Source organism: Oncorhynchus tshawytscha, linkage group LG09 (genome assembly GCF_018296145.1).
Source record: "Oncorhynchus tshawytscha isolate Ot180627B linkage group LG09, Otsh_v2.0, whole genome shotgun sequence".
Classification (NCBI taxonomy): Eukaryota; Metazoa; Chordata; class Actinopteri; order Salmoniformes; family Salmonidae; genus Oncorhynchus; species Oncorhynchus tshawytscha.
The window spans coordinates 59,734,852-59,746,989 of record NC_056437.1 but is presented as its reverse complement, the minus strand read 5'-3'; the positions used below and the strand labels follow the sequence as shown (position 1 = coordinate 59,746,989).

At 42.2% G+C, this 12,138-nt stretch overlaps 1 protein-coding gene across 1 annotated transcript in view; it reads left to right on the top strand.

Moving 5' to 3' along the window:
* LOC112214621 (DNA polymerase nu-like) overlaps positions 1 to 11,430 on the top strand; it is a 66,995-nt gene extending 55,565 nt beyond the window's left edge. The window contains exons 9-13 of the mRNA XM_042327157.1: positions 8,501 to 8,611; positions 8,712 to 8,790; positions 9,637 to 9,704; positions 10,026 to 10,087; positions 10,763 to 11,430. Coding sequence (XP_042183091.1) covers positions 8,501 to 8,611; positions 8,712 to 8,790; positions 9,637 to 9,704; positions 10,026 to 10,087; positions 10,763 to 10,855 — 413 coding nt within the window. The 3' untranslated portion in view covers positions 10,856 to 11,430. The remainder of the gene's footprint in view (positions 1 to 8,500; positions 8,612 to 8,711; positions 8,791 to 9,636; positions 9,705 to 10,025; positions 10,088 to 10,762) is intronic.
* The last annotated feature ends 708 nt before the right edge of the window (positions 11,431 to 12,138 follow it).

Sequence of the window (12,138 nt, the reverse complement as noted above, 5' to 3'; positions counted from 1 at the left end):
GTCAGCTGAAATAGTAAGTCTTAATTAAAATAAAAAATCTTAGATCTTTCTTCACTGTTTTCTGTGTGGGCTTGTGAAACAGGTCCATTTTTATTTTGATGAGTGACACTAGATCGGCCATAAGCTGTCATGCTGCCTATGTTATTTGATTTAACACCCTGTTGTTACTTTACTTGTCACTATTGGTAAACTGTGCTTTCTATAGTTTTTGTTGTTGTTGTATATACAAAGTATGTGGACACCCCTTCAAATTAGTGGATTTGGCTATTTCAGCCACACCCGTTGCTGACCAGTGGTGGAAAAAGTACTCATTTGTCATACTTGAGTAAAAGTAAAGAGACCTTAATAGAAAATGACTCAAGTAAAAGTGAAAGTCACCCAGTAAAATACTACTTGAGTAAAAATCTAAAAGTATTTGGTTTAAAATATCTGATACTAAAATAAGTATCAGAAGTAAATGGAATTGCTAAAATGTACTTAAGTATCAAAAGTAAAAGTAGACACCATTTTTTTTTTTGTTATATTAAGCAAACCAGATGTCACAATAAAACATTTGTAAAAAATAAAAGTTTTTTAAATTAAATGTTAAAAAATTGACAGATAGCCAGTGGCACACCAACTCTCAGACATAATTTACAAATGAAGCATTTGTGTTGAGTCCACCAAATCAGAGGCAGTAGGGATGATCAGGTATGTTCTCTTGATAAGTGTGTGAATTGGACCATTTTCCTGTAAAAATGTAACGAGTACTTTTGGGTGTCAGGGAAAATGTATAGAATAAAAAAGTACATTATTTTCTTTAGGAATGTGTTTTTACTTATGTACGTTACACCACTGCCGGTGTATAAAATCGAGCACACAGCCATGCAATCTCCATAGACAAACATTGGCAGTAGAATGGCCTTACTAAAGAGCTCAGTGACTTTCAGCGTGGCACCGTCATATGATGCCATCTTTCCAACAAGTCAATTTGTCAAATGTTTGCCCTGCTAGAGCTGCCCCTGTCAACTGTAAGGGCTGTTATTGTGAAGTGAAAATGTCTAGGAGAAGCAACGGCTCAGCCGCGAAGTGGTAGGCCACACAAGCTCACACAACGGGACCACTGATTGCTGAAGCACATAGCATGTAAAAATTGTCTGTCCTCGGTTGCAACACTCACAACCGAGTTCAAAACTGCCTCTGGAAGCAATGTCAGCCTAATAACTCTTTGTCGGGAGATTCATACAATGGGTTCAATGGCTCGCCGCCATTGGACTCTGGAGCAGTGTAAATGCGATCTCTAAAGTGATGAATCACGCTTCACCATCTGGCAGTCCAATGGACAAATCTGGGTTTGGAGGTTGCCAGGAGAACACTACGTGCCCGAATGCATAGTGCCAACTGTAACGTTTGGTGGAGGAGGAATAATGGTCTGGGCTAGACTCCTTAGTTCCGGTGAAGGGAAATCTTAATGCTAAGGCATACAATGACATTCTAGACGATTCTGTGCTTCCAACTTTGTAGCAACAGTTTGGGGAAGGCCCTTTCTTGTTTCAGCATGACAATGCCCCCGTGCACAAAGGGAGGCCCACACAGAAATGGTTTGTCGAGATCGGTGTGGAAGAACTTAACTGGCCTGCACAGAGCCCTGACCTCAACTCCATCGAACACCTTTGGGATGAATTGGAACGCAGGTGCGAGCCAGGCAAAATCGTCAGTGCCCGACCTCACTAATGCCCTTGTGGCTAAATGGAAGCAAGTCCCCGCAGCAATGTTCCAAGCTTTCCCAGAAGAGTTTAGGCTGTTATAGCAGCAAAGGGGGGGCCAACTCCATATGAATGCCCACGATTTTGGAATGAGGTGTTCAACGAGAAGGTGTCCACATACTTTTGGTCATGTAGTGAAATTGTCACCACGCTCCACTTGGTAAGAGTTTAGCCTAGCTACTGTAACCACTATGTTTCCTGGAGCGTATTTAGGAGCTTGTGTACTAGCATGGGATGCGCGGGTCTTGTTTGGGAAGACACTTCAACTGATGGGAGGTAGTTCAACTGTTTTCTTGTATGTCAAGTTTGGTCTTCTGCTAATATTTAAATTAATTTAAATTAAAGGATGATGACTCAACAACCTAATTTAATAGGGTAGTCAGCTGGGAGTATACTTACATGTTCTAGTTGGAACTGTAAATATTTGAACCAACCAGTCAAACGTGGTAGAGTACTTCAGCATCTTCAACATCTGGAAACACCGTTTGCTTTCTTACAAGAGACCCATCTGAGAGTTTCTGATCACTTTAGAATGCAGAAAGGTTATGTAGGCCATCTTTATCAAAGTAAAGGGAGAAAAGCTGCAATTTTCATACACAAATGTGTGCCTTTCATCAAATCATGTCACATACTACTTTTGAAAGAAAACAGAGGGAAGGCAGACTGAACTGACAATTCAAATTTTGTACGCTACCTCACCATCCCCAAATGTGTACAGGGATCGACTCTCTTTACACGCTGAATTCGATACCTTGTCAACAGGCCTCGTGACATACTCACTGTGAGTATGGCGACAAGGGAAGTAAATTGCTTTCTCATCAACTTTGCCAGTCTTCCTCTACTCACAAAATGTCTCAAATTCAAACGCCCGCAGGTGCAACAATCGATCCCCAGCTAATAAATAATCAGTTAAAGGACTTCTATGCATCTTTATACACTTCTGAACATTTTGATAAATGTTGTAATACTCTAGCTGCCCCTACTATTGATTCAGTTGGGCTGCCAACTTCCATGTAATTCAGTACTGGATGCGCACAGATGCCCCACATGTCATTCCAGCATTGTTGAAGATAGAGTATTTCCCCCTGTATGCCATTCTCATTGGCTGCTTTGTCAAACTCGCCTATTAACTCTGCTATTTCAGGTTATACCAGAACCATTTGAGTAAAAACCACTCAAGATCTGGAACCAGTTTAGACGTCACATTGGATTGCAAACCTATTCATTAAGGGCCCCTCTAATCAGAAATCACGTTTTCTCCGTCCATCGATAGTAGATGGAGCCTTCGCCCGTTGGGTTTAACCTTGGCATCAAATCCTTCAATGATTTGTATGTCGACGACACATTTGCATCGTTGCAACAACTCTCAGCTAAATTCCACCTTCCCAATAGTCATTTCAATAGATAGAAAGGTGCAACTTTATCCGTGACATGAGTAGCACTGGTGCATTTTGCTCCTCCTACTGTCATAACATAACATTAGTATTTGATAATGGCAAAATATAAATCAGACTTTGTAGCCTTTTTGAGTTTGTTGTGGCAAGAAGGTTGATTTTACTTCGGTGGAAATCGCCCTCTCCTAATTTTGTGTGGATTAAAGATGTCTTACACTTTAGTAAATTGAAAAAGACAGCATTTGTCCAATGGGGTTCTTCTGGCAAATTCTTCAGAATGTGGCAGCTTTTCTTTACCTACGTAGAGACACTACAATTTCTCTCCACAGGAAACTGCCTGTTCTTATCTGTCTTTGTGAGTGTTTAATATTAGCCTGACTTTTAATCATTTTGAAGACCAGCTGTGTTTTTATTTTCCTTTGTTGTTGTTTTTAATGTACATTTGTTATGAAAGTATTATTTTAAGTATTTAATATTTTTTTATAGGCATATACATTCCTACCTCCTTTAAAAAAACATTTCCATGTTATATTTCAATGTATAAAATCACATATGCAGTATATTTCAATCATTGTTTACACTGAAACAGAAAGAAATCTCAATAAAAATACTTGAAAATAATGTTTTTTAAAGAAAGACACTAATTAGATAAATAAATGTACTGATTTCAAACACTGGTCGTCAAACTAATGTATACCAATATATAAACATACACAATCCTGTTTGTTCTTATAAGACATTCTTTGAAAATCATGCAAAGTTATATTAATGAATATGACATGTCCTGACATGCTACACACAAAGCATTAAGAACACCTTCCTAATATTGAGTTGCACCCCTCACCTCCACAGGGAAGCTGGCACATGTTGACTCCAATACTTCCCACAGTTGTGTCAAGTTGGCTGACTGTCTTTTTGGGCGGTGGACCATTCTTGATACACACGGGAAACTGTTGAGGGTGAAAAAGCCAGCAGCGCTGCAGTTCTTGACACAAACCTGTGCGCCTGGAACTTGCTACCCGTTCAAAAGCACTTAAGTATTTTGTCTTGCCCATTCAACCTCTGAATGCCACACATACACAACCCATGTCTCGAGGCTTAAAAATATTTTTTTTAACCTGTCTACTCCCCTTCATCGACACTGATTGAAGTGGATTTAACAAGTGACATCAATAAGGGATCATAGCTTTCACCTGGATTCACCTGGTCATGGAAAGAGCAGGTGTTCTTAATGTTTTGTACGGTCAGTGTACACACGCAAGCCTCATTCATGGCTCCAACACAGTCAAATGTAAACATTCACACGCATGCACATTCCTATGTATGACCATCACACTAGCCATCCGTGACTCTATGAATGAATGTTGACAACCAGTTAGCCCTTTTACATGCTTGTCATTATACCCTAGACCAATAGGTCACATTCCTGTAGGCCAGGTCACACGTGTAGCCCCCGCTGTATGGGGTGAAATAATACAACCGACACACACTCACTGTGAACACACATGCTATGAATGAACACACACTAACACATTACAGAGGGTCATTCTGTGTGTATGGCTGTGGATTACCTCACTGTGTTCCAGAAGGATTTGCCTGTAAAGCCTGGGGCCTTTGTCTAATACTGGAATGCACTAGGACAGACATGCCTGACGTGGGCACGTGTGGGTGGGTGGGTGAGTGTGCGGGTGTGTGGGTTGGTGTTTGGGAAGTCTGAGTGTCAGGGATGGGAAGTTTGTGTGTGTGTGTGTGTGTGTGTGTGTGTGTGTGTGTGTGTGTGTGTGTGTGTGTGTGTGTGTGTGTGTGTGTGTGTGTGTGTGTGTGTGTGTGTGTGTGTGTGTGTGTGTTTGCTAACCCAACTAGTTTACAATGCTGTTATGACAGGGGACTCTGCTTACTGGAATTAAATAAATGCAGTCATGCCATCTGTTTTTCCCCATTGAAATTCTTGGTCCGGCCGTCAAACAGTGTAACATGATTTTTTTTGTTATATACATTTTTGGGATATAAAAAAAACGCTTTCATGTGTAAAATGAATCGAATAAAAGCAAGATATAACATATGTAGAAAAGATAATGGACATACAGTATATATTTTTTAGGCCGTAGCAGCGAATACTGAGTTTTCAGCCCCGCCCCTCTGGAAACGTCTTGCTCAAAGCTGTGGATATGGATCAAGTTCTGCGCATGACTTATTTTACACACACAGCACCCTTCACGGTTCTCTCTTTAATCACCCTCTTCTGAACCATGATGATAGAGTAGGTCTCTACATTATATTTCTGCACAGCTGAAATAAAAACCCTGTGGTGATTTGAACGAGCATTCAAGGCTACATTATGAAGGCTACATTATGAAGGCTACAATGAAGGCTATATAATGAAGGCTACATTATGAAGGCTACAATGAAGGCCACATTATGAAGGCTACATTATGAAGGCTACAATGAAGGCTACATTATGAAGGCCATTATGTCTGTTGTAACGGATATTGCGGTTGAACTACACATTGCATTGGAGCAAAACAATCTGTATTTTGTGTGATGTTGTAGGCTAATCTTTATACTTGCTGCCATATCTTAGCTACTAATCAGAGTTGCTGAAAAAGAACGCTACTACTTTGACTGCTTGTCTGCCTCCTGCTTAGCCAATGTTTGCAATGATGATGAAAAAATAACATACATTTGTTAATTAGACTGCATGTCTGACCCTTTGATATTCTGCTTAGATAGCTGCATTATGAAAGCTACAATGAGTAGCCTTCAAAATATGCTGACCTCTTGACTTTATCCATTTAGTTTTACGTTACAGCCTTATTCTAAAATTTATTAAATGCTTCCCCCCCTCATCACTCTACACACAATACCCCATAATGACAAAGCCAAAACAGGTTTTTAGACATTTTTGAAAATGTATGTAACAAAATAAATATCAGAAATGCCTTATTTACGTAAGTATTCAGACCCTTTGGTTTGAGACTCGAAATTGATCTCAGGTGCATCCTGTTTCCATTGATCATCCTTGAGATGTTTTTGCAACATGATTGGAGTCCACCTGTGGTAAATTCAATTGATTGGACATGATTTGGAAAGGCACACACCATATGGTCCCACAGTTGGCAGTGCATGTCAGAGAAAAAAACAAGCCATGAGGTCAAAGGAATTATCCGTAAAGTTCAGAGACATAATTGTGTCAAGGCACAGATCTGGGGAAGGGTACCAAAAAATGTCTGCAGCATTGAAGGTCCCCAAGAACACAGTGGCCTCCATCATTCTTAAATGGAAGAAGTTTGGAACCACCAAGACTCTTTCTAGAGCTGGCCGCCTGGCCAAACTGAGAAATCGGGGGAGAAGGGCCTTGGTCAGAGAGGTGACCAAGAACCCTATGGTCACTCTGACAGAGCTCCAGAGTTCCTCTGTGGAGATGGGAGAACCTTCCAGAAGGACAACCATCTCCACCAATTAGGTCTTTGTGGTAGAGTGGCCAGACGGAAGCCACTCCTCAGTAAAAGGCACATGACAGCCCGCTTGGAGTTTGCCAAAAGGCACCTAAAGGACACAGACCATGAGAAACAAGATTCTCTGGTCTGATGAAACTAAGATTGAACTCTATGTCCTGAATGCCAAGCGTCACATCTGAAGGAAACCTGGCACTATCCCTATGTGCTCCCGAGTCGCGCAGCGGTCTAAGACACTGCATCTCAGTGCTAGAGGCGTCACTACAGACACACTGGTTTGAATCCAGGCTATATCACAACTGGCCCGTGATTGGTTGTCCCATAGAGTGGCGCACAATTGGCCCAGCGCTGGCCGGTGTAGGCCGTCATTGTAAATAATAATTTGTTCTTAACGGACTTTCCTTGTTAAATAAAATTGTTGTGGCAGCATTATGCTGTGGGGATGTTTTTCAGCGACATGGACTTGGAGACTAGTCAGGATCGAGGAAAAATTAATGGAACCAAGTACAGAGAGATCCTTCATGAAAACCTACTCCAGAGCGCTCAGGACCTCACACTCAGGGCAAAGGCTCACCTTCTAACAGGACAACGACCCAAAGCACACAGCCAAGACAACGCAGGAGTGGCTTCGGGACAAGTCTCTGAATGTCCTTGTGTGGCCCTGCCAGAGCCCGGACTTGAACCCGATCAAACATCTCTGGAGAGACCTGAAAATAGTGGTGCAGCGACGCTCTCCATCCAACCCGACAGAGCTTGAGAGGATCTGCAGAGAAGAATGGGAACAACTCCCCAAATACAGGTGTGCATCATACCCAAGAAGACACAAGGCTGTAACCACTGCCAAAGGTGCTTCAACAAAGTACTGATTAAAGGGTCTGAATACTTATGTAAATGTTATATTTCAGTTTTTTATTTTTAATACATCTGCAAAAATGACTAAAAACCTGTTTTTGCTTTGAAATTATGGGGTACTGTGTGTAGATGGATCAGGGAGAAAAACAATTTAATCAATTTTATAAAAAGTCTGTAAGGTAACAACATTTGGAAAAGGGGTCTGAATACTTTCCGAATGCACTGTAACTGCATTGGGGCAAGAAACAATCTGCGAGTTTGTACAAACACGTTGATCTTTTGTGTACAACATGTAAATAGCTGCATGTAGCCTAGCTCCCCTCCTGAAAAAAGAACATGAAAACTCGCTTATGTTTAATAGTTTACTGAGACATGGAATGCAGTAGTTGTTGACCATGTCCTTAGTGTAAAACATGAAGTGTGTAGGCTACACCAGTCAAAGGCGTTCATCACCAATCAAAGCAGCACTGAGCAGCAGCTGCGTAGGCAGCGGAGTGCGCAGCAGCTACATTTAAAAAAAAATGTGTGGACATTATTTATTTTTTTGCCGCATAAAATCGGATTTCCAAAAAATCCAGAACCACAGCCACTCTGTAATTTAAAAAAATATATATATAATCTTTGAGAACTAAAAATAATCACCAAAATAAAAGCTTTAAAATTTAAAAAACAATGAATTTAGCAGTATTGAGTTTGTTATTATGTTTGAGCAAAAGAACACAGCATTGTGTTGGAAATTAGCTTTAAAACGGCCAAATGTTCTCTCAGATACATGGCAAAAAGTGTAGAATTGCAGCAAATTAGCTTTAAAACTGCAACAACAAAAAAATGCAGGAAATTGACTTAAAAATACCAGCATTTCTCTACACAGCCAAAATGTTCTCTAAAATTCAGCCGGGCCAACCACACCCATTGCAACTACTGCGCCCACCACCTTATCCCCCTTTTGATCCAGAATAAAACCTGTTACAATACCAAACACATCATCCTTCCTCATACCTTTCAATTGCAGTGTAAATAACCTCTAGTACTGTACCTGTGTGTTGTTGCCTAGGTTACGTGGTGTCTATTATGGGCCGGCGAAGGACACTTCCTCACATCCACTCTACAGACTGGGGAGTCCGCATGCAGGCTGAGAGACAGGCCGTCAACTTTGTGGTCCAAGGTAGTGTGGAGGGGACAGCTGTGTGTGTGTGTGTGTGTGTGTGTGTGTGTGTGTGTGCGCTTGGGTTAACTTCTCTTCTGGCTTTGTTTCTTCTCTCTAGGGTCAGCTGCTGACCTGTGTAAGATGGCCATGATCCGTATCTTCTCTCAAGTCTCCTCCTCCAGCTCTCTCTCCGCCAGGTTAGACCAAGACTACATCTCAAATGGTAGCCTATTCCCTATATAGTGCACTACTTTTGACCAGAGCCCTATGGGTTCTCGCCATTAGTAGTGCACTATTTACAGAATAGGGTGCCATTTGAGATGCAACCCAACTTTGCCTCTCCTCACCCTTCTCTTCCTCCTGTTCTCCATACAATAATGGGCAATTTTCATTCCAGGAATTGACTTTCAATTTATCTTCTTCAAATTGAGTTCAAATTCAAATTGAATCTACCAACCCTGCTGCCAAGATTCTCTTTCCCTTCCTCCATCCTTCCCTCTTTCCCTCCCTTTCTATCTCCCTCCATGCCTTCCCTTCCTTGCACTCGCTCTCCCCTCCCTCCGCTCATCCCTCATAATCATAGCTCAGGGTCATCAAGTCACTCCACATCATTCACTTACCTTGCCGCAATCATCAGTTACAACCACTCATCTTTCTCTTTTTACCTTGAGTGCTCTCTCTGATGCAACCCACGTGTCTTCTCTCAATCTTCCCTACTCCCTCCCTCTATTTCTTTTTTCTTTAACCTTTACTTAACTAGGCAAGTCAGTTAAGAACAAATTCTTATTTACAATGACGGCCTACCCCGGCCAAACCCTCCCCTAACCCGGACGACGCTGGGCCAATTGTGCGCCGCCCTATGGGACTTCCGATCACGCCGGTCTGTAGTGACGTCCCTAGCAATGCAGTGCCTTAGACCGCTGCTCCAGTCGGGAGGCGGTGTTTTCTTCTCTATTCCTTTGTCTCTCTCACGTCTTGTCCCCTTTTCTTTCTCTCTTTCTTTCTTTCTCTCACTATCTCTTTATGTATTATGTCCTGTTCAGGCTGATAGCTCAGCTCCATGACGAGCTGCTCTACGAGGTGGAGGACTCTCAGGTGGGGGAGTTCGCAGGTGAGACGTCACACAATCCCCCTCTTCTCTCCAGGTCATACACATGAGATATAGAATCTTCACGCTTCATCCTACTTCAACTCATCAGAGATATTCATATGTAATATGTGGTCCTGTGTGGCTCAGTGGGGTCCCGTGTGGTTCCGTTGGTAGAACATGGCGCTTGCAACACCAAGGGTCATGGGTACGATTCCCGCTGCATCCACCCATACAAATGTATACACACATGACTCTAAGTTGCTTTGGATAAAAGCGTCTGCTTGATGGCTTGTATTGTATTATTTATTAGTATGTGTTTCTGTCTGTCCCTTTGTGACACAGTGTTGGTCAAGAACACTATGGAGTCCCTGCAACACATCGATTGTCTGGGAGTTCATCTCAAAGTAAGTGAATAGGACTAAAGAACTAAAAGTAAGGAAAAGTATTTTATTTTTTTATTTTTATTTGTACTGTGGCAGTTGTGTGTATTTCATTTCCTGATATTGTCAACCAGGGAGACTGGTTAACTTAACCTATCGTTATGCTATGTTTGATTCTAAAGGACATAGCGCCGGTCGCTAGCTGAGATATGTGCTTCGCCTTTATTATCTTCAGTAGTTCGCAGAGAGACTAGCAAGGAATCTAGCTAAGTTAGCTTAGCGTAGGCCTAGTATGTGTTTTATTGATAAGGTAGTAGCTCCCGTAGCTAGCAAGGAAACTAGCTAAGTTAGCTTAGCATAGGCTTAGTATGTGTTTTATTGGTAAGGTAGTAGCTACAGTAGCTAGCAAGGAAACTGCTAAGTTAGCTTAGCGTAGGCTTAGTATGTATTTTATTGGTAAAGTAGTAGCAACAGTAGCTAGCTGCTTCCTGTCTTGCTGTGTGACAGCGGGAGGCCAGGTGAGTGATGATGAGACCCTGAGAGAATCTAGGTCAGTGTGGTGCTACGCACACGCTGATGTCACACACACACACCTCTTCTCCACACTCCTGCCAATGCTGATGTCTTACACACGCTTACATACACACAAATACACCTCAGTTTGATGTCCCCCTCCCCCACCCGGTGTGTTTTACCCAGGTCCCCCTGAAGGTGGCGGTCTCAAGTGGCAAGTCCTGGGGCTCCATGTCTGAACTACACCTCCCCCAAACATCTCTCCCCCCCTCTTCCTGAGTCCCTCTCTCCATCTCTTACTCTATCTCTCCCTCATTGTGCTGCATCTCCATCGCTATGGAAACCAGGCAGCTGCAGCTCCTCCAAGCTCCCAATTCTCCTTCTCGCTCCCTCTCCCTCTCTCTATCCAATTTTCTTCCTCACACACACACACCCCTCTCTCTCTCTCTGCCCGTATCAGGGGGCAACGGCAGGAGCCTCCCACTGGAACGCATCAGTTTCTTTTTTTTCAACCTCCCTCCATTTTGTGGAATTGTAGTTCTCCTCTCTTCACATTTTTCTGTTCTCACCCCTCTTCTTTAGATTTTTGGTTTCTGTCTTCCGTTGCCAAGGCAAAACCACACTTTGAGAAATTTGTTTGGCACTGTTGCCTTTTTAAAAGTATTTCTCAGCTAAAGTAAATATACCTCATTAGCTAGATAACAGTCAGAGGTTTTTTTTGAAGGTTCTATACTGTTTGATTGTATTTATTAACTGATATCCTGTCTGAATGTCCTATTATTGCATTAATTGTCAAGTAAAGCTGGACTCATCAATGTATTTCTACAATAAAGTGAAACGATCTAGTCTTTGCATTTCTTTAATAAACGTATATTTTCTTTATTAAACCTCTCGCTCTTCTCCCATTGGAGTGATTCGCTGATTTCAAACAGATCGTCTAATTCCACTCGCCCTGGGCGCAGTCAGCCATTCCTTGTTCATTCTGAACTTGTCTTTTATCAGCTTATTTGGCTACTGGAGAGCCTCGCTCTTTTGTCTCTCTGTCACACACAGTGCCTGACCCAGTTCCTGGTCGCTGCCAGAGATGGTGAGATCTTTGGCGGCAGGTAGCCGACCTATTTGATGAATGTCACAACATCACTGGGTAATATGAAGCGTTTAGTTGCTGTTTAGAACAAAAATGTCCCAATATCACTGGGATGCTAATGTGACGTTTTTAGTTGTTGTTTAGAACAAACTTGTTCTCTATTGTCCTGCCATGTCTTCAGACATTCAGAGTATACAGTATGTCTGTCCTTTTAAGTGCAGTTGCCATAGAAATAGAATAAGGATACATGTTGCAGAGTACACCTATGTGTCTTTATGGAGATGATCTTGGAAAGTATCAGTCAGCTTACAGGGATTTTTCAACTGAGTGTAATTTACCCTGACCAATGGCCTGGTCACTACAATAGCAGGCAAGTTCCCTCCTCTCCTCCCCTCCTCCTTTTCCCTTTCATTGTTCCACAGCTCAAGGGAACCCAGCCACAGCTCAAGGGATGGGGACGGACGGACGTGAAAGT